The 27,449-nt window shown below is 35.6% G+C and overlaps 1 protein-coding gene across 1 annotated transcript in view; it reads left to right on the plus strand.

Annotated features, from left to right (window-relative positions):
- IQCM (IQ motif containing M) overlaps window positions 1-27,449 on the plus strand; it is a 104,601-nt gene that overhangs the window by 28,334 nt on the left and 48,818 nt on the right. Inside the window, exons 5-8 of the mRNA XM_063310722.1 lie at window positions 3,959-4,029; window positions 16,317-16,506; window positions 17,217-17,361; window positions 22,078-22,212. Coding sequence (XP_063166792.1) covers window positions 3,959-4,029; window positions 16,317-16,506; window positions 17,217-17,361; window positions 22,078-22,212 — 541 coding nt within the window. The remainder of the gene's footprint in view (window positions 1-3,958; window positions 4,030-16,316; window positions 16,507-17,216; window positions 17,362-22,077; window positions 22,213-27,449) is intronic.

Below are 27,449 nucleotides of genomic sequence, written 5' to 3' on the forward strand. Positions count from 1 at the left end.
TTCCTGGAAAGCTGTTGCTGCCATAGGGTACTCACCTAAAATGCTCATGTTCCAAAGTAACACCATATATATTGAAATACAGAGTGGGTTTTGGGCTGATAAGTTAATCATTAATTTCTGAAATTGCAGTACCTGTGGTTTATAACAGAAATTCTGATTTAGAGCAGTATCTTCATTAAAAACTTTATTAGGTATATCAGAAATTAGTTTATGAGTCAGTGTTAAAATAAGGTCATCCACATTTAGTCAGTCTTACACTGACCATAAATATTCAGTTAGTCTCAACCAGCTGCAGCTGTGATAGTTCTGAGTTGCATCTAGGACTCCCCTAGGATTGTTGGTATGCAGGTATGGCTCCTGCTGTCATCCCTGGTGATATGATGGAATAAAAATGTGAGTCTTCTGTGAAGCACATTGTCAATGATATTATAAATTATTATGGATTGTGGTGTGATAATGCATACTACCCATAGTTTTCCATGCCACCTTGGCACCTGTTAAGTACCAGAAGTTGTGGTGGTTTCCTATCCTGCACTAGCTGCAAGGAACAAAATCATTGAGGAAGGAATCAATAGTTTTCAGGCTGAAAAGAGTCATTATGTCCACATAGATCAGGTGAGTGCCTATTAAGGCCATCAAGAGTACAGCCAAGCATCATTGACTCAGAAAGGGAAGAATAAAATCCTAGAATTTAGCTCTTTATAGGTTTAGGCTGTTATATTTTAGAGTAAGCTGATTTTCTGCATGTATATAATTTCATTCTAATTGGCAGCCAAGAGACTCATCTTTTTGAGTCATGTCTTGGACCAATTGCTGAATAAGGGGTTAAATGTCTGAAGAGCTGAGATTTATAGTCCTACCTAATGTAACACCTAACATTACTCTCCCAAGCCTATTGCCACCCAAAGGGATTAGATAAAACTGCTGGGATAAAGAGAAACAACAGATTGCTTCTCCTATTTCTGAAAATATAAAAACAACTATGATTCTTAAATTGTCTCCATTCTTAGGTGAAACACCTAAGTTCCTTGCTAATGGAATAAAGAAAAACTAGATAGTTATATTAACACTTCTGGAAATAATTGATGATTGTATAGTAGGTAAAAAAGAAAGGTCAGGAGAATCCAGATTGGACAGATTTACTTAAATTTTGGAGGTAAAATACTCTAAGTAAATAAATGTTGCAACTTCAGGTTTTCTTCTCCAATACCTAATGAATACCTTCCGCATCTTACCTAATGAAAAAATATTGTAATTTCACAATCTAGTTAAACTTTGTAAAACTGAATAACAGTTTTCACAATTATCTAATGATGTATTGCTTGCATTATTAATGCAAAACTTGTTTGTCCAATAGTTTTGCACATTAACTTAATAACAGCTCATTGTGTGGGTGCTATTTTCACAAATTCAGGCAGAGGTAACTACCTTGGTGAGATGGACTGTTAAATTCAATAAATGAATGAATTGTTTGAAGCTATTTTGTTCTTTGGTAGATTCACACATATGAACCCATACCATATGCTAGTCACTCCAGCCCCCTGCATGTATTTTGTTGCATCTTCATGTATCTTCATCTGCATGATGAAGATGTTGGACCAGGAGTGGGGAGACTCAGTTCCAAGTCGACCCTCAGCTATGAAAACACACTGGATTATTTTGGACAGCTGCTTGCACTCCTCAGCCTACCACACAGGATTATGGTGGGAAAAGCATGAAAAGGAGTACTGTAAAGAATTGTAATCCAAAACATGCAATATTGTCTGGTTACATTGCTGTTGCAGAAAGTTGTCAGGGAAAAAGACAAGCCTGTTGTTTGGAAAGTGCACTGCACTTTTTAAAAGTTAAAGAATGATGGAAGGGGCATTTTGGCCACCCTGCACATTAAAAAATAAGTCTAATCCCCCTCTGCCACCACTGTGGAAAGTTTTTTACACTATGAAAGGATGAACAATAGACTACTGTTATTTCATTTCTATTAGTTTCTCCTATAATGAATCCACTGGGAACAATCTCCCAGATTACTCCCAACCTGATAATGCTGAGTATTATTTATTTTTATAAATTATTTTATAAAAGAATTATTTTATAAAGAATTAATTTTTAATTCTTATCTCCTATGTTGCTTTCTTTATAAGATAATGTATACCTCCTGTACGTTTTCATACATGTATGATGATACATTTTATTTATTTAGTTATAAATATTGATTTCATATTTCATTATTAAAAATGCATCTCAATGTTTCCAATTCCGAAACCAATAGGAGTAGATGTATTTGGAATTTCAGTTTCTTAAAGGTTACTACAACTGCATCAGTGTGAACACTTGTAATAGGGATTACCATTTCACCGGAGAAAAGAAAAATCAGAATACTATATTCTGTTAGTTAAAGCATAGTTTCAAAAGCACTGCTACCAATGCTATGATGTTTAATTAAGTGGGTTATCTAATTAAGAGTGGATAGTTAACTTTGAGTGCTTAAGCAATTATTTAAATAAATTCAGTTTAAGAGATAACAGCGTATCTCATGTAAAAAAAGTCAGTTCACATAGTGAACTTTGCTACTAAGCATTTAATGTGTTATCTCTGAGTTGTTATCTTCTGACTGATACCTGAAAATAACCTAATCATTCAGACCTGAAAAGCTATTCACTAAGGCTTATTTAGATAAGTGCTGTGTAGTTCAAAAACATGCAAATGTGAGTAGATTAATAGGTACCGCTTTGGCGGCAGGTAATGGCGTTCCATTTAGTCATGCCGGCCACATGACCACGGATGTCCTGACTAAGCAAAAACCACGCTGAGATGAGGAAGAAGTCTCTAGTGCTTTATTATTGCTATAGTAGACAGAAAATCCTACCAAACTGAAGAAGCATGGGAAAACCCAGACAGATAAACCCCCAAAAGTCAAGGCGGGTCTGTTCTGTGTCTCTTTGAATGACAGCTCAAAGTCTCTAAACTACGCATGCGTTTTTGTCCCTGGATAGTGGCCCCCTCCTGCTCTCCATCAGTACTCACGACAACGGAAGTGTCTATGGACAAATACTGGCTCTTCAGCTTTGAAACTGAAATGCCAGCTCTTCAGCACCACCCCCTAGAGTCGGACACGACTGGACTTAATGTCAAGGGAAACTTTTACCTTTACCTTATAGCTCTGTTACAGAAGTAAACTCTAGAATGGGTAAAGGATTGATAATATAGCATATACTTGGATTATATTCTATACTCTTGCAATTTTTGGAGAGAAAACCTAAAAAAAATTGCTAATTGATCTTTCATTTCTTCTTTAATTTCCAGTAATACTTCCTAATATTTTGTCTTAAGTCTGTGCAACAAAATATATTTGTGGAGACAGAAAGATGCAGTTAGACATTCCTCCTTTGAGGAGTATATATTACTGAATACTTTTGATATTAGCTGAAGATTACACAGTTATTGTGAAAAAGTGCAACACACCTCTTCTTTGCTCTTTCTATTCTAAAGGAGACATGAAGAATTGGCCAGCTATAGAAATAATTCTATTTAAAACATGTCTGACCTGAAGTTCATCAAATGAATTCCACATTTTCCTTAAAATGAGAGTTAGGAATTACATTTCCTACCACACTTTGAACGCTGATCAAAGATTGGATCAGTCTTCTAATAAACAACAGAACAGTAGAGTGAAAGGTGGGTGGGAACTCTGTTCTCTTCTCCCCTCTATGAGTGATCCCACCAGTTGGGCCTGCTTACCTACTGTGGCACACATCACCCATTTTCCTGTAGAAAGGGAAAGCTTTAACCATCAATACTGGCTTGTGGGAATATCATACCCTGAGCACTTACTTATCAATAACCTGGATATCCTCAACATAGCATTGCTAAAAATAACAACAATAACAATGATAATGGAAAATAAACTCAATAGTACCACTTCCTGACCTAGTAGCACATTTAACAGCACTTTTTTTCTTAGGCCTTGATGCAAGAAACGAGCAACTCAGAAAAACTTCAGCATTCAAAGAAGCAACAAAGGAAGACTGTCAGGTATTATTTTTGAAAAATGATGCAAGGTGCTTTATTACTAGATTATTCTTCCCAACTTTTTTTTATTTGTAAAGCAAATATATATATGAGGGTTAAATATGATTTAATTCAGCTGTTTGTATGATACACTAAGTTAACTGTGTCCTATTTACACACACAAAAATACTAAAGGACGGCCATTCAGGTCAAGATCTGTTTGCTCTTGTCACAGAATGCAAGACATAGAATAATGGATGAGTTACAGTATGACATTCCACTGAAGTTGAAATTTTTATATCAAATTTGATAGTAGAGACAATTATCTAGAGAGCCACTGGATTCTTTTTCCCTGATATTTTACTGAGAGATTGAACAGGGACAGCCATCTGCCAGGAACATTTTAATTTTGATTCCTGCATGAAGCAGCGGATTGGACTTGATGGCCTCTATACCTCTTCCAATTCTACAGTTCTATGAAAACTGCTCCATCTGCTAAGTGAAAATCCGTCAGATAATTAGAGGCAGCATCCATACTTCCCATTAACCTTCTTTTCCCCAGGCTAAATATATCCAATTCTATTCTTCATAGATTTGGGTTTTGGACTCATCGCCAGATTGGATGTTCTCTAGATTGCTATCCTTCTGAAACTGTATGTCCAGAACTGCACCCAATACTCCAAAAGAACCCTGAGCAATATAAAATATTATAAGGCATTTTTCTGCTATGCTGCTTACATTGTGCTTCTTATAAGTAGCATAACGTTGCAGTGCTACTTTAGCAGTTGATCGCTGTAGAATAGACATATAATAGTGTGTGTTTAAACAGTATCCTTTAATAAAAATATAATAGCTATCTAAAATCACTATTAGCTGCTAAAGGTGCAGTAGGATACCCTTCTCCATAGCATGCACACAATCCAACTGTAAATCCTTTACACTTGGCTGGTTTTGTTAAGATGGAGGCCTATCCAGTCTCCAGCATGTTATTTAAACATGATGGCTGAGTATTATGTGGTTTCTGTATAATCCACTTAAGCCATCATAAGTAGGGTTCATGTTATACTAAGCCAAACTAACTATTCACCTGATGACATAAATTATTTATGGATTGTGTCAATATACACTTTAGCCCTAGGATAATGAGTTCCTTAAATTAATTTATATTGGATTTGATGATGTTGGCTGAGATGTATTGGGCAACTATTCCCATCAGCTCTTGCCAGCTTGTCCATATTGATTGGAGACATTGTAGGAGGAGAGCTGGGTTAGTTTATGGTAGCAAAATCAGAAGGTGTCTGATAGCACCTTTTCAGACTAACACATTTCATTAGGGCATAAGCTTCTGTGAATCACAGCTCATTTCATCAGATGCAGGGATGGCAAAACTGATGTAGGATTTAAACTGAGATGGAGAGGAAAAAAGGGAGAGGGGGACCAGGTAAGTAACATGGGAGACAAATTGTAAGTACCTTATTAATTAACAAATGTAATGTGTTCAAATCAAATCAAATTGCTATTATGGTCATAGACCAGCATATGTAATGTGTTAAAAACTGTGTTTGCTGAGACCTTCTGAGATGGACTGAAAGGTTTTAATGTATGTGAACTCAGTCTCTCATTCAGTTGTGCTAGCAAGTTTCTTTGTTTCAAAACAGCTACTTTGAGAATTGGAGTGGTGTCCTGGGATGTTGAAATACTCTGATATGAATTTGACTTTGTTTTGAATCCTGATGTCAAACTTGTCCATTAATTATTTTGTGCGAAGTCTGATCTTTTTGTCCTACAGAAAATTCAGAGGGCGTTGCTGACAGATGATGGTATATATCACATTTGGGAAGAGTATGGGAAGGTGCTTCTAATCTTGTGTGTGAAGTGGTTGGGGCCTGTGATGGTATTGTTGATGTAAATGTGGTGGCAGAATAAATATCTAGCTTTGTTGCAGTGTCTGTGTCCCGTGTTAACATAATTGTTCTATGGTTTTTTGTTGCTTGTGAAAAACTGCTGCAGGTTGGGTGGCTGTACATGTGCAGTATGGGCCTGCTAGCCAGAGCCTGATAAACAACAGAAATGACAGTGTCATTATCCAGTATGGGCTATAGTTTATTAATAGTGTGTTCAAGTGGCTTGGGTGGCTTGAGTTGTGTGGCGTAGCTGACAGCCAGTGGTGACCAAGGCATAAGTGATCATGAACAGTGCCTCCTGATATAGGAAAGAGTGCAGCTGGCTTCTACCTGCTCTTTAAACTGGAGCCATGAGGCAGGAGGACCCCCAGATTGTGCATCAATTCTGACTGAGTCAGTGTAACCTCAGCCAGTGTTAAAGATGGCAAATCACTAGATACAGGGTATCCTAAACCCTAGAACCACTTTGTCTTGTCAGGCTGAACTGAAGCTGGTTCTTTCCCATCCAAAACAGCCCCCGGGCACTGGTAATGCATCTTTACAACATCAGTAGGATGGCTCAGGGCAGGGAAATACAACTGAGTATCATTAGCATATTGATGGTACTTGACCCCATGCTAACAGATGACCCCATGCAGTGGTTTTATGTAGATGTTAAACAGGAATGGGGAAAGAGCTGAGCCCTGTGACACCCCACAAAACAAAGACCTTGGCATAGATTGCTTCTCCCACCAACACTGACTGGAACTGGCCTTGTAGGAAGGAGGAAAACTACTGAAGAAGTATGCCCCCCTCACTCCCAACTTCCTCAGCTGCCAGAAGAATACCATGAACAATGGTATCAAAAGCTGCTGAGAGATCAAGAAAGGCCAGGATGGCTATACCACTCCCATCCCAAACTCAGCAGAGGTCATTCACAAGTGTGATCAATGTCGTCTTGATATATCCTAGCCTGAAGCTTGTTTTTAACAGATCGAGATAATTGTCCTGCTCCAGAGCCCTTTGAAGCTGAAGGCCTACAGTCTTCTCAATACCCTTCTTTAAAAAGGGAAGGTTGGAGACCAGATGAGACTTATCAGTTTGTTTAAAGTATCTGAGTGGAATAAACTTACAAAATTATAAAATTTGTATACTTATAAAAATATGCCAGTTGTGAAATATTCATTTTCAGTACCTGTATTTTAATTTCCCTGAATGGTGTTGGATTGAAGAAGGCTAGAACTGAGGGCAGGAGGCCATATTCATAAATAATATTAGAATCTAAATCCCCAAAACAAATTTTTGAAATATGTATCATTTTATTGAATCTCTATTCTCAGCTAAGGAGCACTGGAAGAGGGGGCAAGAGGAGACAGATACCATGGGTATGAACTGTATGAAAATCTGGCAGTCCATATTATCATTTTATAAAAGGACTGGACTACCTGACAGCAGCAAGAAAGATATATAACATATGTTTCATAGACTCCCCTATCCCTTCACTATCTATTTCAGTCTTATATTGCATTATTTTTAGCACAAATGTATATGCATTTTTTTGCTATCCTACTGCAGTTCATAAATAAATCACCTATTATCTGTTTGAGATCTCTAACAGTTTGCTGCTAATCCTCAATGGATTAATATGCTTTCAGTGATAATCCTTTCATCTGTTGAAGTTCAAAGATACTTAATCACTAAAGTTAGTGCTTCATAGAATTTCCAGTAAAATGGTACCGTCTTTCATCTTTGATAGAACAATATAAATATTCTATGCCATTTGTCTGGCTCTTAATAGCTGTACATCTCAGCAAATGACAACTTGTTCCATGTGTAGTCATAACATTTTATATCAAGAGGTTTTTTTTTTTAGAATAAAGGGCAGCATATTTATAGATAGCCATTACCTAATATACCTACAATTAAAGATATGAGCACCAGGGAAGTAAGACACAGCATCTGGGCAGATTCATGAGAAACCACAGGTCCTGTAACAGTAGACTGCAGCCAGTCTTCCTCTCTGCTTTTCCATACTACACCATTTAGACTCTCCAGGTGATTGGAGCAGATGAAGAAATATGCCAAGGCACTTAGATCTGAGACTGAGATAGGAAAACAATCCTGTCTTGTGCATTGTGGTGGCACTTTTTTCAGATTTGACTAGTGGAATATATTTGGTAGAAAAGTTGTTTATAACTAATATATATCTTGTGGGATATATATTCACTTAAATTCTTGAGTTTTTTTAAAGAAGATCAATACGTTGAAAAATGTCATACTCAGCTGGCAAATCATTTCTTTTGGTCAAGGGAGTCGCTCAGGTTTGATTGGATATGGGCTTCTTTGTTATCAAAGGGATAAGGTTGATGAGGCAGATCACTACTAGTCCATGCCCTCCTAATCCTTTTCTCTAGCTTCATGCCTGTTGGAAGTATTAGTCACTTTAAAAGGAAACAGGGAATAAAACAGAAGGTGTAATATAGCAAAAAGAGCACAATAATTTAAAAGCAAAATAATCACTACGCAATTTTTCTTACACCACAATTTCTCTCTACTTAATAAAGTATCAACAAAAGATACTCATGGAAATTGGCTGTGCATGTTTGTGGATATTTGGAAGGTATTTTTATGAAGAGATGTGCACTGAAACCCTATGCATATGTACTCAAACATAACTCTGTCTCCAATAGAGCTTATTGTTGTATGAGTCTGCTATGGGTGCAGCTTTTTAAAATATTTTCAATTCATTCAACAGCACATAGCATGCAAAGCAGGAAAATCCAGCAAATCTTTTGCTTTTTTACTCTACAGTTGACATATAAACTGTATTTTTTGGATAATCATTTTACTAAAATACTTGTACATTTACATTTCATCCTGTCTTTACATTTGGAGTTGAATCACCATATTAGTATCTTCATAGATTTAGATGGTAGGAATGTGTAGTAGAGACAGGATGGAGGGAAGGCTGGGTGCCCAAAACTACTTAGGCATTAATTAACAGAAAAGGAATTGCTCTGGGGTATAAGCAGGGAAATAGATGCTTTAGCCTCCATTGAAAACTAAATCTGGAATTGTTTAGGCTAGGAAATTATTGTTTTTAAAAAAGTAACAAATGGTAAAATTAGTTTGAAGATTTAAAGTTTGACCATTAAAGCCCATTATATTGGGCCTGCCTTTCTCTCAGCCCTAGGAAGGCGGCAATGGCAAACCACTTCTGAAAAACCTTGCCAAGAAAATTGCAGGGGTTTGCCCAGGAAGTCACCAAGAATTGAGCACAATTGAACAGATGAAAATATATACATATACATATACAGTACATATACATATACATATGTAAATATACTTTTTAATGTCTTTGGGTTAAGTCAGTCACTCCAAACTCCTAAACATTTAGTTATTGTAGAATAAGGGAAGAAATCATCTTATATATTAGTAATTGGTTAAATAACAGAAAGAAGGATGGTTGATCGTTCTTGCAGTGGAGGGATTTTAAACAGTGGGGTTTAAATAGGGACCAAATTCTTCTAGAGTTATTAGTAAGCAATTAAATGGTCAAATGTGCTAAGGACATAAGGATGTTCAGGATGGTTAAAATAAAATAAATAAAAAGTCATCCAAAATGATCTATTCAAACTATTCAGGGGCGGGAATCTTGGGCCTTATTTATGGAGCATGGTATTCTGAACAATAGATTGGATCCACGCTATTAAACCTGGTTTAAAGAGGTTTGCCATGGCTAAGTCTCATTGATTTCAATGGAATTAATGTGTGCTTAAAGGACCACATCTCCATTCTGTCCTTTCTCCCAAGCAATCTAAACACATGTAAATTCCAGTGTTCTTCTCACTCACCATGTCTAGCCAGGCTATCTTTCAACAGGGTCAATTATGGGGCTAAGTGACTGATTTCTCCTCTTCCTTCTTCCTCCAAAAAGAAAAAAAGAGTGATGTTAAAGGAATTACAAGGAAGAAAATGTGAATATTCTATAAAGCAGAATGGGAATGTTATGAGAATAATCTGTACTTCTTATGTCTACCATTAACTTAAAGAGTAAATCTTACTCCCCAGTAAATGTGCATAGCAATTTACCATAAACTTGATGTCCTCAAGTTATATTAAAATGTATTAAATATATTAAAATATATTAAAATATATTTAAAATATAGATAGATAGATAGATAGATATAGATAAATATATAGATAAATATATTTATATTTAATATATTTAATATATTAAAATATATTAAAATAAAAGAACTTTGAAATGATTACAATATTACAAAATGAAACAATGATCTTGTATTGTTGCAAGGTTTTCCTTTTCAATGTTGTGCCAGACTGATTCTTCCTGCTATCAGCATATATCTTATTAAGTTGTGATGCTTTTCATTTGTACTCTCTGGGTCATACCTAATAAAAATATGTGTGGTTTCAATTCAAATTTTATTTTCAGAATTTCATGGATGTTTTCATGTATTTCCTTCCAATACTCTCCAATACTTCCAATACCTTATGTATTTCTTTCCAATACAACCATTCACGTTCTCCACCCACTAAGATCTCACCCTATCCCAGCATGTGGTGAACAGCCAGATCTTGACTGCTCTCCGGAAGTTAAAAGGGTATGGGTCTGTCAGATCTCCAGGGGGAACGTGATCCATAGGGTAGGGGCTGCAATGGAAAAGGCATAAGGACCCACAATGTTTAAGGGAAGGGACCTGGAGTGTACCTACCACATCTGCTCTTGTGGGATAGTACATTTGAAGCTGAAATCCATACATTAGCCATACCAATGTTGGTGTTTTAATATAACTTGAGGACATCAAGTTTATGGTAGATTGCTATGCACGTTTACTGGGGAGTAAGATTTACTCTTTAAGTCAATGGTAGACATAAGAAATACAGATTATTCTCATAACATTCCCATGCTGCGAACAGTCTTGGCCATACTAGCCAAGAACAATGGGAGGTGTTGTCCAGTGTATTTGGAGGGCTCCTGTCTAGAATAGGCTGGTCCTCGGAATTAGTGGAATCTTATGTTCCTGGCACAGGAACATGCAATACTGTCTTGTGCAGGATTTATACATCATACTAAGTAATAATGTTGTGGCAAGACACAATGAACAATGGCGTTCATTGATCCAAAAAGCCACAATACCTAGTTCAATAAGCCAAGGTTAAAACAAATGATGGCTTATGGACATGATGCTTGAACCCAATCACTGGGTCAAACCACAGATACTGTATGTCTGTCTCAGTCTTACTGACTTTCTGATGTGGCTCCTGACAGTTTTTAGAAGGAATTTTTCAGCCGTATTGAAAATGTTGCAAATTGAATTTGGGACTTCATGCATCCAAATACATGCTCTGCCCCTACTGTCCTTTATTTTGAAGCCACTTTTAAAAAAAGAAAGATGCAGCAACAGATATAATAAAAAAGTAGAATTGTGTAGTATCAGTGACCGTAACAAAATTCTGCTTCAAGGTCACTAAGCATTATGCACTTGGCTCTGTTGATTAATACTTCAGCCAAAGGCAAATTGCCATTACACGAGAATTGCATTTGGACAGAATAAGAATTTGGACATGTTAAAGGAGATAGAATACTTGCTTTGAGATAATTTAACTTGGTAGGGGATTGGGGTTGGAGGAAGCATACATCTGATTTTGAACTTGGCAACTCCTTCAGCTGGTTTAGACACATTTTTTCAACTCAGAACCTATTTGGCTTTTAAAACAGCCAACATAAATGTCCCTTAATCACTTCCAACCTGTTAACAGATGGGTAAAGAGTTTTTGAAAATGGGGCAAACAAAATACTTCAGTATCAGCCAGAAATAATTAGTGGCAGTAGATAAATCAAAATGTATAATTCAAAATAGACAGATACACACACACATTATACTTTAAATCATTTATATAAAATGTTTTAAAATTAAGTTTCATTTAGGTTTGAGGAATTTAGAATTCTAATTCTTTTTCTTATTCTCCTGTATTATAGGAGCAGTACTAGAGTGATGATACTCTAGTTAATGAGTTGTAGGATTTGGGGAAAAGTTCTGCTTTGCCAGTGGAATAAGGAATATAACAGTGTAATAACTGATATACAAGAAGACTATGTTAGCACAACTGTATCACTGACAAAGATGCACTTGTAGAACAGCCAAAATGTAGAGGGTGGGTGGGTGGAATGTAGGCTGCACACAGTAAGAGCACAGTTATGTTGTACCTATCGATTTCAGACTTGCAACAGGAATTTTGCCTCCCTGTTATTCAAATGAGGAGTGGACATATAGGAATATACAAAGGGTTTTACATTTGAAACATCTTGAGTGTGAAATGGATCATACCAAGGTTACTAGAATTTCAAAACTTGAAATTGGTTTTGAAGGAAGGAGTTCAGAAAACAATTATTTGTTTGATTATCCAATTTATATAGCCGATTTATATACTCAGGGTGGTGTACGTCACAATAAACAGTAATAAGCAATAAAAACCATGTAATAAAGGAGAAAAACCTAAGTCAGAACAACAACATACAAACACATACGTGCTGGAGAAATGTTACTCCCAGACCCAGCACCTGAGATAAAAATAGGCTTTTAATGCCTTTGAAAAGGCAGGCAGGGTCAGATCAACCAAATCTCAGTGGCATGCAGTTCCAAAATTAATATGGAACATTTGGAATACTATTAAAAGATACTCATACACATGCATGCGCGCACACACACACACACACACACACACACACAGCTGCAGCTCTTTTATGTCTTGATTTCTTTAGTTTTGTTACCTTGATGTTTTGGACCCTCTTTGTAAGCCACATTAATAGTTGGTAGCCCTAGAAATGGAATAAATCAATAAATATGCTGTCATGAAAATTTTGGTTAATGTCACCATGGATGAGCATAGAATATAATTAGCATCCATGTCACCAAATGACCTCTCTGGGGTAATTAAATAATCAGAACATGATTGTGGTAGTGATTGTACTTTCTTATAACTCCCTCATGTCTCCTGAGATGTATTTATTTGAACTATTGTATGTTTATTTGATTATTCATTAAACTTGTACGCCACTGAATCTTTGAAAGCACAGCAAGTGGAAGGGCAGCAGGTGTAACCATGATGACCGAATTGTTGAACTAAAAATAACAAAAAATGTGGTTAGCTATGTTATACTAATCAAGCACGTGAGGTGAAAGATACGGACCCAAGGACAGGGTATACAATGACTGATGGGAACAGGTACCATAATGATTACGTGCCTCTAATGTTGCCAGATGAGTCAGTACTATGAAACATTTGAAAAGGTGAAAGGTCCCCTGTGCAAGCACTGAGTCATGTCTGACCCTTTGGGGTAATGCCACTTTCGCGACATCTTCTTGGCAGACTATAGCGGGGTGGTTTGCCATTGCCTTCCCCAGCAAGCTGGGTACTCATTTTACCGACCTTTGAAGGATGGAAGGCTGAGTCAACCTGAGCCTGCTACCAGAGAATTCAGCTTCCGCTGGGATCGAACTCGGGTTGTGGGGAGAGTTTTTGGTTGCAATACTGCCGCCTACCACTCTGTGCCACACAAGGCTTTCATTTATTATTAAATAAATGAAATTTTATTAAATTTTATTAAATTAAATGTTTTATTTAAATGAAACATTTAGCTGTATTAAAAACAACAGTCAAGAAATTACTGCTACATTAAATTCCATTCATAAATGGAGAAATTCTATTCATAAAATGAAAAGTACAAGTTACAGGTTTTCTTGGAGGGGGGAATTATATTTTATGCCAATAAAACATTGCAGAGACAGAGACATAGCAAAAATAATTGAAATTCTTCCTAGAGAAGGAAGCATCCTTATATATTACACTATTATCCAAAATATGGATAATGTTTTGAAGAAAGGTTTTGCATATATTGTTAAAACAAAGAAAGGATTCTCCCTAATCATTACCTTCAAAATGGAAGGATCTGTTAAACAGCTCCTAGAGAAAGAGAATATACTTGGCTTAGCAACAGTGCATACAAAGAGGTTCTTGGAAATGCAGTTGATTACAAGCTGAAAATGATACAAGACTGTAGTCGACGTGACTTCAGAACAGGCAAACCTAATTAATTAAAATACAGTTTCTAAATTACAGGAAGGAATGTTTCCACTTCATTTTGCATTGCTCAGATCTCACCTTTTTTGGCATCTTTAATTAAGGATTTTAGCAAACTGAAAAAAGTACAAAGAGCAACAAAGATGATCAGAATCTAGAAACTAAGTCCAGTGCAGAGAGACTGCCAGACCTGTATATGTTAAGTCATGAGAAAACACATCAGTGGGAGATATGATTGCACTTTTCAAAAATAGGGATGCCCACTGGGGGAAGAACAAAAAGCCAGGAGGAGGGGCAGGATTGAATTCCTCCCTCTTTGTATGTCTGTCAGTTTTGTATGCCCTTGCGAAGCATTAGGGTTTTGAACACATATTTGGGTCTGCCATCTTGGCTTTTTGCCCTCACCTCTCCCATAGATAAGGAGAGCAGAAACAGCAGAAAGGGCGTAACACGGAAGAAGGCCACAATCTGTTCTTGTATCACTCGAACAGTGTAGGTCATGAAGAAATGCTGTTAAGCTCAGGAAGATGTAAGGAATGTAACATTTCCTAGAAAAGAACAATTTATGGAACCAGTTCCTTAGGTGATGGGCTCACATTTCCTTCATATATTTAAGCAAAGACGGGCTATACATTTGTGACAGATGCTTGTCTAATCTGAATGACTGTGCTAAGTGAGCAGATTGGACTTGTTGAATTGTATCATAATCCTTCCAACTCTATGATTCCCCCAAAATTGGGAAATATAACTAGTCCTTTAGATGCCAAGATCCCAAACTTTAACTAGCAAAAGCAGTACTAATACATATGCAATACATTTAAATTGAGAGGTTCAGAATGTCCTTCTTTATATAAGACACATATATATTATTAGCCTTTCTGAGCTGCCAGTCTGTCTCTTCTACAACACTATTCAAATATGTGAATGTATATATTAGCAAGCATTCATTAAGAAAGGTCCATGTGAATGACGACACACAACATAAAAATGCTGGAAGAATTATTCATGAATTCAGATTAGTCACATTAGTTGGTAAATATTTAGGATATTGATAACAAAAGCACATTTCATTGACTTTAACAAGATTGTTTTGAAGCAAATTGCTACAAATTGTACTTCTATGCCTTAATTATGATTTTGAGTTGATACATACAGTTATTTAAAATACTTATATACTGACTGCAATGCAAAACATCTTCATATGGTGTACAGCATTAAAATGCACATGCAATAGGATTTATAATAATATAATAAAACATAGAAATATGGCACCATTGGAACAATATCTCATGGCAAACTTCAACAGTATGGGGATAAATATTAAAGGTTTGAATGAGGCTCCCAAACAATGAAACCTCCAAACTTTTCAGTATAATCCCCCTCCCTCAAACACAGAAATTATGTCCTTAATCAAATTGTTTCTGTTTCACTTCAACAAAACACATGGAACTATAACAAAAGGCAGATGGTAAGTGAAGGCAATACTGTATACTGGTGACCTTGATTATAATAAAAATTATGAAATAATAATAGTGATGAAGTTAATAATGATAATACTTAGACTAGTGATGATGGTAATGCTGCTGCAGAAAACAGTTGTGATATTATGTCTTTTTGGCCCCACTCTTTTTTCAACTTGTCCCTGTCCATTATGGCTCCCAAAATGATTTCAGATACTGAATGGAACCTTCAGACCTACAGTAGAAAAATATGTATATTCCTGCTTTGATATCTTGACCTTCCTTTTTTCAATAACCTCCTTTTCTAGCATTTTATTCAGAAAGAGACTTCAATATTCTTTCCAAATATCTCCTTCTTTTGCACAATATCCCTTAATCTATCTGAAATCTGGTGTAGCTGTTTTCCTCAGAAAATTTACTGACACTTCATATATACACAAAGAAAACTGAGGCACTTTTAAAGAAATATGAGTTTAAACTCATGAGTTTTAATGTGTGAAGCTTGAAACTTTCTTTTCCAGTTTCTATGCAATTCAGTAGGTGTTCTTCTGAAGCATTTGCTTACTTATAGTTTTTATTTCATTCTGCTCAACACCAAAAACAATTGGAGCCATTTGTTTTTTCTAATGCTAGTCTCTGGGAGAATAAAGCTCCATTGTTTTGAATGTCACTTTGGATTTCAGCCACAAATTGGATAGCAGTATTACTTCATGGTCACCACTTCCAGCCATTTCCATACTCTTGTATTGAACTGTTTAATTATCCACTGTGTCCATGTTTATTACAATTGATTCTAAGCACTGCATTCAGTTTAAAACAAAGCCTTCCTTCCTCCCTCTCTTCCTCCCTTCCTTCCTTCCAGGAGAAGAAAACGTGTTAGTATAGTTAATGAGAAAGTGAAAAGGATTGGCCCACATTTAGAAATATTTGAAGCGTTTAATAAAATCCGAAAAGTCCCTACAAAGGAAGGACTGATTATAGCTGCCACTTGCATTCAAAAACTGATCAGAGGATGGTTTGAACGTATTAGACTGAAAAGAATAAAACTGAAGGTAATGTATTAGAATTTGAGTAACGTAAGATATTGTGACATACATACTATAATGGATTTTTTCTGACATGTTTGCATTAGTTAGTACCTAGCTTGAACAGTAATGCTTTTTATAAATTGACATTAGCCCCAAAATTTGACAGGTGTGGAGTTGATTTATACAGGAAATAATTCCAATATTCCTCTGAATGCACACTGATTTTTGAGAGTCCTTACTAGACAATACTGGGCTACTTGGGCAAATAGTCTGATCTGGTAAAAGGCAGCTCTCTATTTAGCACAAAAATATATTGTCTGCAACCTCAAACTCAATATGGCCTTCATTTTACCAATCAGTAAGTATATCATCCACAACATATCTTCTTACAGCCAATCTATGATTTTCCTGGATTTTTCTATGTCTTCTGGCTAATCTTGCATTCTAGCCATATCTTTTTCAATGAAAACTAATATCTCCTGCTACCAGATCTTTAACATTTTCATATGTAGAAGTACAGCAGTAATTTGGACAGATATTGATCTTTCCCATAAAATCATTTAGTCTCTGGTGTGAAAGTGCAATGCTACAAGAGATTTTTATTTTGGTTTTACAGCACTATCTGGAAGGTTTTCTTACTTTATGTACTTATAATTTTTTATTCCGCAAATGTTGTTTTCCCAATACCACCTTACTTATTTTAAATATATATGTGCATATATTTGTAATTACAGGCTAAGAGTCATGGACCAAATTTGTTAGCTGTTACAAAAGATTATCGTAAAATGATGTATCGAATTAAACGCCGTTGTGGCATCTTGGATACATCTACACCATTCATATTTGAACAACTGGAAGATTGGCTTGACAATAAAATGCGTATGTATTTTTCAGAATAATCTGTTATTGAGATTATTATTACCATATCTCTGTTTATTATTTCAGAAGCTATTCAGTATTTTAAATTGAGACTGCTTGCATTACTCAAAGGTGTTGTCTTTTTTGGTAGGATGATATAGTAATATAAAGGGAACATTTTGGGAGATACACCATAGTTTAATGGTAGAGCACATACAGTATTTTGCCTTCAGGAACCCCAAATGCAATCTGTATATAATTTTCAGTTAAATGTATCAGGTGATGAGAAGGTTGTTAACTGTAAGATCCTGGGCACTAAGGATCTGTTTTGGTAAAACACTATTTTTACTTTTCTGAGTGCTGAGCTGCAAAACGGTGTGTTCTGGCAGGGCAAAACTCCATGTGTTGTCAGCAGCCTTCTGTCTTTTGGTGCAGGTCTCCGCAAAATACCAATAAGATGGAACTTCAGACATTCCCCACAGAAAAGCAAAACAACAACAACAACAACAACAAGCATGCTAAAACTCCATTTTTTTTCTTCCTGTACGTCTTTCCCTGAGAAACTCTAGCTGGGGTCCAAAACAACCTGGGGAAAGTACTGACAGAAGTTGGAAGTGGCAAGTTGCAAACTAGGATTTAGAAGTGGCAAGGAATTATTTAGCATCCACTTCTGTTTCAACTTCTTCACTCTGAGTTGATGCACTAGTTGGCAATGTTCAGAGACATGAGTATATCATACTTGACTCACTGCAGTGCTAACTGAGCATAAGTTTAAATGTTATGCCTCTGATGTGGAAGCTAATGCCAAACAGACTTTCTAAGGAGATGTGCCCATGTAATCTAAGAACTGATAGTGGGTATACTTGAAAAATAAACAGGATCTCTCCCAACCAAAAAAGAGATCTTAGTAGACATATTTAGCAGAGTTGTGCACACTTTGAAAACAATTAGGAATAAGTATGATGTCAGCATACCACTTCTCTGCTATTCATTTATACAGCCACATCTTTTTTTAGGCTTCTGTAGCTCAACTCCTTAAAGAAGAAGAATGTATTTTTCAGGTTCATATGGAAGCCTGAAAAAGTATTGAGTAGCAGCAAGGTACTGTGGTCAGATCAGGTCCAAAGCATGTCTTCTGAACATTTTCAAACAATGCAGAGCCCTAATTTTAGGTATGAAATGTGGCGTGCACCTGTGATCAAATGGCAAAGCAACGATTTATTTATTATGTCTGTAAAAGTTAAAACATAATACATGTAACTATTATTTAGATATTATGAAGTAGTTTTAGTGACATAATCAAGAACCTTTCATAGTGATTACACCAGCACTGGTCTTGATTATATCATCCAGAATATATAAGAATTCAGTTATACAAAAATAGATGAGGATAATATTTATGAGTTTGGTACCAACATATGAATGTTAGTAGAACGCTAGAAGCTATGCTGATAGAATCTGTGGTAGGTTTCCACCTAATAAAGATGGTACTAGTTTATGGAAATGGACACAGTACAGATCATGAAAAGACATGGGATACAGAGATGTTGTCTTATTTTTTTCTTGTGTATAGTAGAAGCAAACCTTATATCTGTTTTACGAATAGGTCTGAAAATATCAGTTGTTCTTCAAGTTTCCTGGATGAGGAAATCGAAAGTTTGGCCATACAACATTACAGGATGAGAGTTTCTATTACAGCTGTACATGTGTACCAGGAAAACTCACCAAGAGGAACAATTTTCATATGAGTGGTGTTCCTGAAGTTGGCTTAATATCTGCTCTTTCTCTTATTAAGGCAGAAACAGTGATTCGGTCTCAAATATATGAGATTGAAATGCTTATAAAGGATCAAGACCACCTATTAGGCCATATATATAAACTTCTACTTAGATATGATACAGAAATAAAAACATGTATGAAACTTGGAATCAAAAGTTCAAAGAAACAGTCCCAATACCAGAATGGGAAAAACTGTCAAGCAAATCTATAAAATTTACCCCAGGCTATGGTTTGAGAGAGAACTGATATAAAATATTTTACATATGGTATGCAACTCTGTCAATAATTGCCGAAATAGACAAGTCATATAATAAAACATGCTGTAAATGCCATGAGACAGAAGGACATGCAAACCATCCCCCCCACACAAAAAAAAGTATTGGAAAGACATACACAGCATCATTCAGAGAATCTTAGGGATCAAATTGGAAATAAAACCACATTTTTTACTAGGTATAATATCAGAACATAGCAATAAAAATACCATAATTTATTAATATATATGCTTGCAACTGTAAGGACAAACTTTTCACAAAACTGGACATAGTACTGATGATAACTTATTGAGAACTTAAACTTGGAGAAAATGTAGCAATGGCAAAATGAACTGTATATATACATAACAGAATTTAACTAAATTTAAGCAAGAATAGTTTCCATATATATATATATATATATATATATTACATTATGCAGAACAATAAATGTAAACACTTAGAGTATGATTTCTAAAGTTTATGCTAATAGGTACTGCAAGTCAGTTGGAGAAGAAAGAAGGGAGAAGTCAGAAATTTCTCATTTATATTATTTTTAGGGATGTGGTCTTTCCTGTCCTGTCCTGTCCTGTCCTGTCCTGTCCTGTCCTGTCCTATCCTATCCTATCCTATCCTATCCTATCCTATCCTATCCTATCCTAATCTTTTAACATTTATAAATAATAATGTAGTGGAGATTTTGGCATAAAGCACATACTTCTTTCTTATATCATACAAACAACTCAATATATCTTGCTAGGCATGGTTTATCTTTAACTAATGTTATATTGACCATTAATTTTCTGTCCACTTATTGATATTATATTTTCTTAAAATATATTTTTGTTTTTAAGTAAACAAAATAAAATGATAAAAAAATTGAGATTGACTCAGTAATTCAAGATAACCAGTGTCATGAAATAGTGCATTGTTCAATTTTAATTTCTCTGAATAATTCTTCTCTACAATTATTTCTGAGTAAATGCTTTCAGATTCAGAGAGCTAATTATTCAATAGGAATAGCTGTCAAGACAAAGGAAAATCATTAGCCTGCATTTTTAAGTGACTCAGCTAAATTATACTACTCGGACTAAGGAAAAGATTGGAATCCAGTTATCCTTTAAATGAGGGTATTTCTTTTTTCTTCTTTTTCTTTCTGCACTTTTGGCTCACTCCTTCCTTTCCTTTCCTTTCCTTTCCTTTCCTTTCCTTTCCTTTCCTTTCCTTTCCTTTCCTTTCCTTTCCTTTCCTTTCCTTTCCCCTCCCTAAATATTAGTTCATGTTGGTTTTTATCTTTCTTGTTTAAAAAATTAATAAAGTTAGTAAAAAATAAATGATAGTATTTAGTGATTCAGTTCTTAGTTCAAAAAGTATATATACAAACATAAATGTATCCATTTTGAAAAATGCCTCCAAAGTTGCTATTTATGGGGAAAAGAATTACATTTCATGCACCTTTTAATCATTAGAAAAATTACTTGAGATTGGATAGAATGTGCTCTTAAACTGAACCATTGCAAAACTGTCATAGACAGATCTGTCATCTTATTTTGTACAATGAACTGATTGATGGACATCTTCTCCCCCTTCATAACAGTCAGATATTCAATTAATTTGGGGTTAGAAATAAGAAATTTAATATCCTAATATTTCTAGGATATAATGACAGTACAGCACATTGCCATTTTGTTTAAATTCATAGGTGAATAGCAATTTTTCCTGCAGTCCATCTGCATTATACTGATTATGGGGAATCACTCTTGTGAATGCAGTCCATGCCTCCTCCCTTCCCCCCATATGTGCAAAAATAATACTTATGTATGTATCAACATATGACCCCTTTCTATATGTGAAACTGGTAGCACTCTGGGTAGCAGCATAATTGTTCCCTGGAATGCAGATGTAGACTATCTTCCTTCGTGAACATGTGAATAAGTTAAGTCAAGAAAGTAAGCTGCAGATATAGAAACTGCATGATTTACTGCTTAGACAACTACCTTTATCTGCAAAGAAGTTATATGGCTTTTATGAGTATTGGAAAAAGTGGAGTGGAGCAGGACTGCATAGTTTTTCCCTCTTAAGTATGCTTGGAAACATATGTCAACTTGAGCTGCAAAAAAATGACTCTGGAAGGGTGGTTATATCACCATGGTGAAACACTTACTTATATTCATTTATTAAAAAGTCCAAAAACTTTGAAAAGCTCAGGCAACAGAATTTAGGAACAAAATAAGGGTTCTTAAAAAACTTTTCTGAACAACAAAATTTTATTTGGTCTATTGAGATGAAAGAGAAAGAAAGAAAGAAAGAAAGAAAGAAAGAAAGAAAGAAAGAAAGAAAGAAAGAAAGAAAGGAAGGAAGGAAGGAAGGAAGGAAGGAAGTTATAGAACATTTGAACTAATTATCTGAATATAAATCTTTATTAAATCATTTAAAAATTGCTCTGTCAGTTATAGCAAATGTGAAATCCCGTTTTTATTGACTAAACCAAGCCAATGAAAGCTTTGCATCCTGTACTAAAATGATTGTTTACATTAATATATGCAAGAAATCTGTCAGCATCAATTTCTCATATTTCTGATCTCAAACTTGGTTCATCCTTTTCCCATATTAATTAGTGATATTTTTATTGAAGAATAATCATTCAGGTTTTATGTATGTTTTTTCTAATGTGCACATTTTCAATATCATGTTCTATTAATAGTTTATGAAACCATATATGCAAAGAGAGAGGACTTGAAAGAAATGGATAGAAATGAGCTCCCTAAGTTTTTCAGAGACTGTGGCCGTTTTCCAACGCAAAAGGAAATTAATGTAGCATTAAATCTAGTATTGCAAGGTAAGAGATTTTTACGATAGTGTGTAGATTTTGTAGAAACTACAGCAAAGGGTATTTTTAGGCAAATAATACTTTGAAAGAGTGCTTTATTTTTTAGTTAGTACAAATAAATACAAAAAATTAAAAATCATTTTATTTATTTGGTATTTAGAGTTTACTTATTTGAGGAACTTGTGGATAAAAACCACCCTCACTCAAGTGACAGCTCCTTAAACACCATAGTTATTTTTAAAAACTTTTAAAGTTTTGATATTTTCATCCTACTCTTCAACACATTATCAGGGCAGATTATACGAGGTGCAAAGTAAAAACATATATTAACAAGATCCAGAGCTTCAAAAGCTGAAGGATGAGAATTTTGGAAGCATTCCTAAATGTCTTTGCACATTTCTCTCTACCACAAACAGAATGGGACTGTTACACCTTTTCTCTTGATAAGACCTTGAGTAGAAGTTGTTGAGTATTCCTTCTGTGGCTATGCAATCCCTTGTTTATAAAATGTAGAACACTTTACAATTTATTATTGTTATGCAAGATCAATTACTACATGCTTTCATTAGCCTTATTCAAGCGTGGAATGTTTTAGTCACTTATTTCAATGCTCACTTACTGTGTTTTGTGTTTGTTTATATATTTCTGTTTATTTACACACTTACAGATGAATAATACATAAAATGATTATAGAATCTGTTCTATGTATGTGGAAATGGAAATGATGTTATTAATAAAAAGAAAACTATATATGAACCTACCTATCCCAGGCGAATGCTCCTTACCCCTGCCCCTGCATGCATTTGCTCTCAATCCCTAAAGAGTTTAAATCCAAAAACGAGAATACATTCCTAACTAGGATTAAAGCATATGTTTGTCTTAAAGCTGTGCATGTCTAAATAGACACAGTGCATTACTCATTAAATTAGTTATGGGTCCTCTGATGGTTCCATCAGGGTAACCACAAACGAGATTTGCAGTTGTAGGAGCAATCACCTCCTGTATCCGAACCAAATAATATGTCTAAAAAAGGAAAGAGAGAAAGCTAGTATTTATTTATTTATTTTATTTTTATCCTGCCTTTATTATTTTTATAAATAACTTAAGGCAGCAAACATATGTATTACTCCTTCCTCCTCCTATGTTCCCCACAACAACAACCCTGTGAGGTGAGTTGGGCTGAGAGAGGGTGACTGACCCAAGGTCACACAGCCAGATTTCATGCCTAAGGTGGGACTAGAACTCAAGGTCTCCTGATTTCTAGCCTGGCACCTTAACCACTAGACCAAACTGGCTCTCTAGTATAATAGATTATTTTGTTTCATTTCATTTTAAAGACTTGCCCTTTTCTCTGGTGTCAGCCCACACACTCATCACGCTGGAATAATTTAAAAAAACCAACCCGTTTTGTAGCATAAGCAAGGAAAAACAAAGCCTTGCCTTCATTCTAAAGTAATGAAAATAAACTCTTTAGCTTTTGTCCACTAACTCTGGAATAATCGCACCCAATTATATAACCTAAATAATCCATCCAAACTCAAAGTGCAAGCAACACTTCTATAAATAGGCATGATGACCATGTCCTTCTTCTTTATTTGGGCCAATCAGGAAGCTGCAAGGATGAGCAATTGTTATCTTTCCTTTGTTTTGAAAGCAAGGACTACCAGGTATAGGCTGCAATAATCTGGACCAATAGAGGATAGCAAACAGGTAAAGAGAAATCTACAGTAACTCTGGATCTTTGTTGTCTAGATCTGGTAGTATTACCTGCCTGCTCAGTATAGTTCCACCTTCTGACTGTTTGGATTCCTCCCTAATCCCTTCTTGGTGCTCACTGCTGCTGCTGAGTCCAACCAGCCTCAAAATACAAATATTTTCTAACTTCCTAGATTTCCAGATGGATTATAGATTTGAGGTACTGTATATCCAGGAAAACCAAAATGGTACCTGTGGCTTAGGACTATTTCTCTTGTTGTCAACTTCTCTGGACATTAAGCTTGCCAGGACTTTTAAAGACATCCTTAAGTAGAGAATCCTTTTTACAGGGCACTTGGGAGAGACATTCTCCATCCCTCCAAAAGCACTTCTTTGAATCTTGCATTTAGCCTCTCATCTGTTTACTTTTAAAGAGCTGTTAAGGGACAATTCCTTAGCCGAGCCTTTAAAGTTAATAATTTTAGAACATATAGTTTCAGTTATACTATTTTCATATTTTGTTTTACCTTGCATTTCCAATTTATTTCATGTTGTTAGTTATTGCTCTGAATGAATGGAAAAGTGAGATAAACATTGCATAAATAAAAATGAATAAACAGCTTCTCATAGCCTTCTGAATGAGCATATGTATAGTGTGTGAATGCATTTTCAGTGTAAGGCTGAAACATCTTGTGCAATACCAAAATATCTGTATTTTGTCACATGAACCTGCTTTCTGGTTGAGAAATTCGGTACCATCAGAGGGCCTTTCAGGATAGACACCTCAGTTAGACAGCTCTTTCACCTGGGTTCAGATGACCCTGAGACACTTTAATGCTCCTTGGAAATGGCTTTGTTTGCCTAAAGTAATTTGTGTGCAGGTGTGTTCAGGATTTTCTGCTGATATTTTACTGCCATTAAACCATTTTGGCTAGCTTCATCAGTATAATGTGAAGTTTTTTCACAGAAATCTATTACACTCACAGTCTAATCATATTTGTATTTATTAATAAATTAGTTCCATTGAATGTCATTATTCTTAAGTGTCAGAGAGTTCAGTCTTAAAATTATTTCAACAAGTATTCTGTACATCATGTGAAGAACACACACAAAAGAATTGGGTAACATGTCTGCAGAATTTATTAGATTTTAGCTTCTTTTCATGAGATAAGACTGTTCAATGGGAGCTACTAAAGTTTTGAAAAACTATCCAAAGCTTCTCTTGTATGCAATGGATAAATTTGGTTGGTTCAATTGGCAGTGAAGTTGGTATTCTGGACACTTTTCTGAAAAACAGACTTTTGCCTGGAATGGGGAGTGGACACTAATATTCATGGAAGTCAGACTTTTGATGGAACAGTCACATCTACTCATACAAATTGGGTTCATACAAATCTTGATTACATGAGACTGGAGTGAGATGGAGTAATTCAGAAGTTGGCATTCCAGGCTATTGCTGACATTCTTTCTGTAAAGGAATTAATAAACCACTGAAAATTCATAAATATTGTGATAGATTTTCCTAACCATCCTGCTGTTTCTGTATTCATTTTTGACCATTGTATTCTATTTCAGCTTTTATGCTATTCATTTCTTTTCTTTTCTGAATAGTATTTTAACATGTGTGTGTGTGTTTGTGTGTGTGTGAGAGAGAGAGACTTTTACTATGTCTTTAAGAACCATAGTAGAGATGCAAGTTGCATTTCTAGCAGTCTTGGTTAGTTTACTTCTCAACCCCTAAGCATTTTATATATTTTAATGACAGATAAAATCCTTGCTGCCTTTTTAGGGCAGCTAATGTTCCCTGAATTCTGTTTACCTTAAATGACTTCTTTTATATTTCAGTCTGATTCTTGGTGTCATAATGATAGTGTTAATTGTAGCATCCCAAAGGCTCTTAGTATTCATCAAATATTTGATTTACATTTTCTAATAAAGCTTTTGGAATGCAGGAACGGGAAGCCTATCTTCTACCGTGATTCCTACTACTGTCTCCTTCATTAACACTGCAAATGCTTTCTTCTAAAAAAATAATAAAATCTGTAATTGAATACACTAGGATAATTTTGGAAAATTAGTTTAATTATCTGATCAATTCTATTGGGAAACATTGCATCTTTTATTATAACTGGATGTGTAAATGTGGTTAAAATCCCACTTGTACTTTGATTTTTTTTCTAAACAAAGTATTTAAATTTGGGATTCTCAGACGGGATCATAACTATTTGGGGTTCATGAACAATGTAGAGGAGGATAGCAATTTTTTAAATCACCTTGCTCAGTCATATAGCAAACTTTAAGCATTGTCAAAACTCACTCCAGGCTTTGCTCTCACATTATCTGTGTACGCTTGCAAGTTTGAAAACCCCTTTAATACATAGATTAAAAACTTGTTATTAAAAATTAGCAGTATGTTTATTTACTAATCCCAATTAAATCACTCACTTTATCCATGGCTGAGGGGTTGCATAAGTTCATTTATCATTTTAGGTGGTTACACAGTTCTCAGAGCAGAAGTCAGTTATGTAAACAAAGGCCAGGAAATGCAGGGCAGAGTCTGCCGAAACACAGGCAGATGGGATGAAGAAGCTGCAATGGATATAAGAGGTTGATACATTGGGAAGGCTACCAAGACACTGAACATCCTTGAGGGGTGGCAGTTGATATGCAGGCACTCTACTATTTTGCTATTTCTATTTGCAGTACCCTTGAAAATCAAAGTGATCTGACCTGGCTGTTTGGGAAGACAGACAGCTAGTGTGTCTTATTTCCATTTTATACCTGCACTAAAAGGCTTGCATTGGTTGCCAATCTAATATGAGCCTGATTCACATATTGGGATTGATATATAAATATCTCTAAACAAAGGATAAGGTACCTTCTTTAGCTTCTAGACACTTACATTCTCTTGGTCATGTTTTACTCCCTGTGCTGTGCCTTTATTGATTCCTGGTGACTGCCTGGACTGGACAAGCTTTCTTGGCAAGATTTTTGGAAGTTTGCCATTGCCTTCTTCCTAGGGCTGAGAGAGAGTGACTGGCCCAAGGTCACCCAGCTGGCTTTGTGCCTAAGGAGGGACAAGAACTTATGGTCTCCCTGTTTCTAGCCTGATGCCTTAACCGCTAGAACAAACTGATAGGAGAACATGGAAATAACAGGGATGATAGAAGGCACTAACCTTTGTAAGACTTTAACCCTGCAAAGTTTCATTTTGATATATTAAGAGTTTCATCCCAATAACTTTTTGAAATATTACTCTGCGCCGTTTTAAAAATAGAGATAACAGTATGAAGCTGTTTAGCCCCATTGGAAAATCTTGGCCTTTCTGGGCAAGACTTAGTTGCATCAGAGTTGTGGTTTGTTGGTTTCTTAGTTGACATCAGCACCTGAGGTACAATGCCAGAGAGGTAGGCAGGTTAGGTAGAAAGGTGCTGCACACAGAAAGCCTGTTTTTGTAGTTTTGCAACCCACACTCACTCCGAATTATATCTTGTCTTTGAAATCCAGATGTGGTGTATCCTGAATCTTGAAGTACTTACATGATGCTGTTA

The sequence above is a fragment of the Candoia aspera genome, chromosome 8, assembly GCF_035149785.1.
Source record: "Candoia aspera isolate rCanAsp1 chromosome 8, rCanAsp1.hap2, whole genome shotgun sequence".
NCBI lineage: Eukaryota > Metazoa > Chordata > Lepidosauria > Squamata > Boidae > Candoia > Candoia aspera.